Source organism: Neophocaena asiaeorientalis, unplaced genomic scaffold, assembly GCF_003031525.2.
Source record: "Neophocaena asiaeorientalis asiaeorientalis breed wild unplaced genomic scaffold, Neophocaena_asiaeorientalis_V1.1 scaffold22, whole genome shotgun sequence".
Lineage (NCBI taxonomy): Eukaryota > Metazoa > Chordata > Mammalia > Artiodactyla > Phocoenidae > Neophocaena > Neophocaena asiaeorientalis.
The window spans coordinates 478,475-479,771 of NW_020174422.1; the positions used below are offsets into that span (position 1 = coordinate 478,475).

At 58.1% G+C, this 1,297-nt stretch overlaps 1 protein-coding gene across 1 annotated transcript in view; it reads right to left on the reverse strand.

The window, feature by feature from the left end:
• The window catches only part of ADCY5 (adenylate cyclase 5), a 151,825-nt gene that overhangs the window by 12,798 nt on the left and 137,730 nt on the right, over nt 1-1,297 (reverse strand). Inside the window, 2 exon segments of the mRNA XM_024756489.1 lie at nt 14-85; nt 1,127-1,156. Of these exon segments, the coding sequence (XP_024612257.1) occupies nt 14-85; nt 1,127-1,156 (102 nt within the window).

A 1,297-nucleotide genomic window follows, 5' to 3' on the forward strand; every position in this document is an offset into this window, starting at 1 on the left:
GGCGTGCAGACACAGGGCCAGCACAAAGACGGAGATGATGATGGGCGTCACCACCTTCAGCGCCACCTTGGTCGCGTGCTCAGGGCTGCAGGCGGGAGGTAGATGTCCTGGCACTTCATGCCGGGCTCTGAGGCCCCTCAGGCCTTTGTTTCTACCTCCCACTCCAGCCCCCCCATCCTCACCCTCCTCCTCTAACTGCCTGAGGTGTGCCTCCTCCAGGAAGCCTCCTCAGTGGGCAGCCCCTGCTCAGCCCCGGCTCAGCCTGCAGCTCAGCAGCCAGCACTCTTCTCCTGATGGCTCCCTCTCCCCCATCACTGGGGCGCTTCCCTCTGGTTACATCAGGGGATGAACGAGGCCCTTGTAAAAGGCAGCATGTACATCTCAGTTCTTTCTCAGTTGACAAGACAGGGGCTGTAACAGGGGAGCCAGGCAGGCCATACTGACCATCTTTGGGCAACCTTGGGCAAGTCCTCTTAACTTCTCTGAACCTTAGTTTCCTAATCTGTAAAATGGGATAACACCCGTATTTCAAGATTGCGGCAAGAATTACAGACACTGTATGCAAACTCCTTGTACGGTGTCTGACAAACAGTAGAAAATCCCAAACTGCTGTTATTGTCTGACTACATTTCTGTTAACATTATTAATCCTGCCAATAAAAACAGCTGCCCCGACCCTGCTCCTGTCCCAGCAGAGCCCAAACCTTGACGGCTGTGTAGACTCCCTGCCCAGGAGCAGCCCCGAGGCAGGGCCTGACCTACACACCCTGCAGGCCTCTCCTCTGCTCCTCTCCTCTGGTGGCAGAAGGGGCACCTGTCCTCCTGCGCCCAGGATCTCATGCATGCCCCTGGGGAGAGCTTGAGGCCTGTGGAATGACGTGTGGATCCTGACGACCTTGGTCACTGAGTCTATAAATCATCTTGGGGTGGTAGGGAGATCATAAAAGAAGGGCACCTACCCAGTGAGGCCCCCTTGGTACCTAGGGAGGGGAGGGCCTCCTCCTCCATCACCCACCTTGCCACCAAGGCCCCCTCCCACCTGGGTACCGCTGGTGGCCTCTGGCTGCTCGGTGCCAAGGGCAGGCAGGGGTTGTATCAGGACACTCGGAGAAACAGCTTCAACTCACCACTGGGAGGTCCCGTTGTTGTTGAAGTCTCTGTGAACAGGAGTTGGGGAGGGCTGTTCAGGGCTGCTCCCTGCATCAGTAAGTAGCCTCCATGCCTGCTCTGCTGCCCCCCAGCCCCTGCTGTGCCCCTCGACACCCAGCTCTGCTTCCCCACGCCTCGTACTTCCGCCC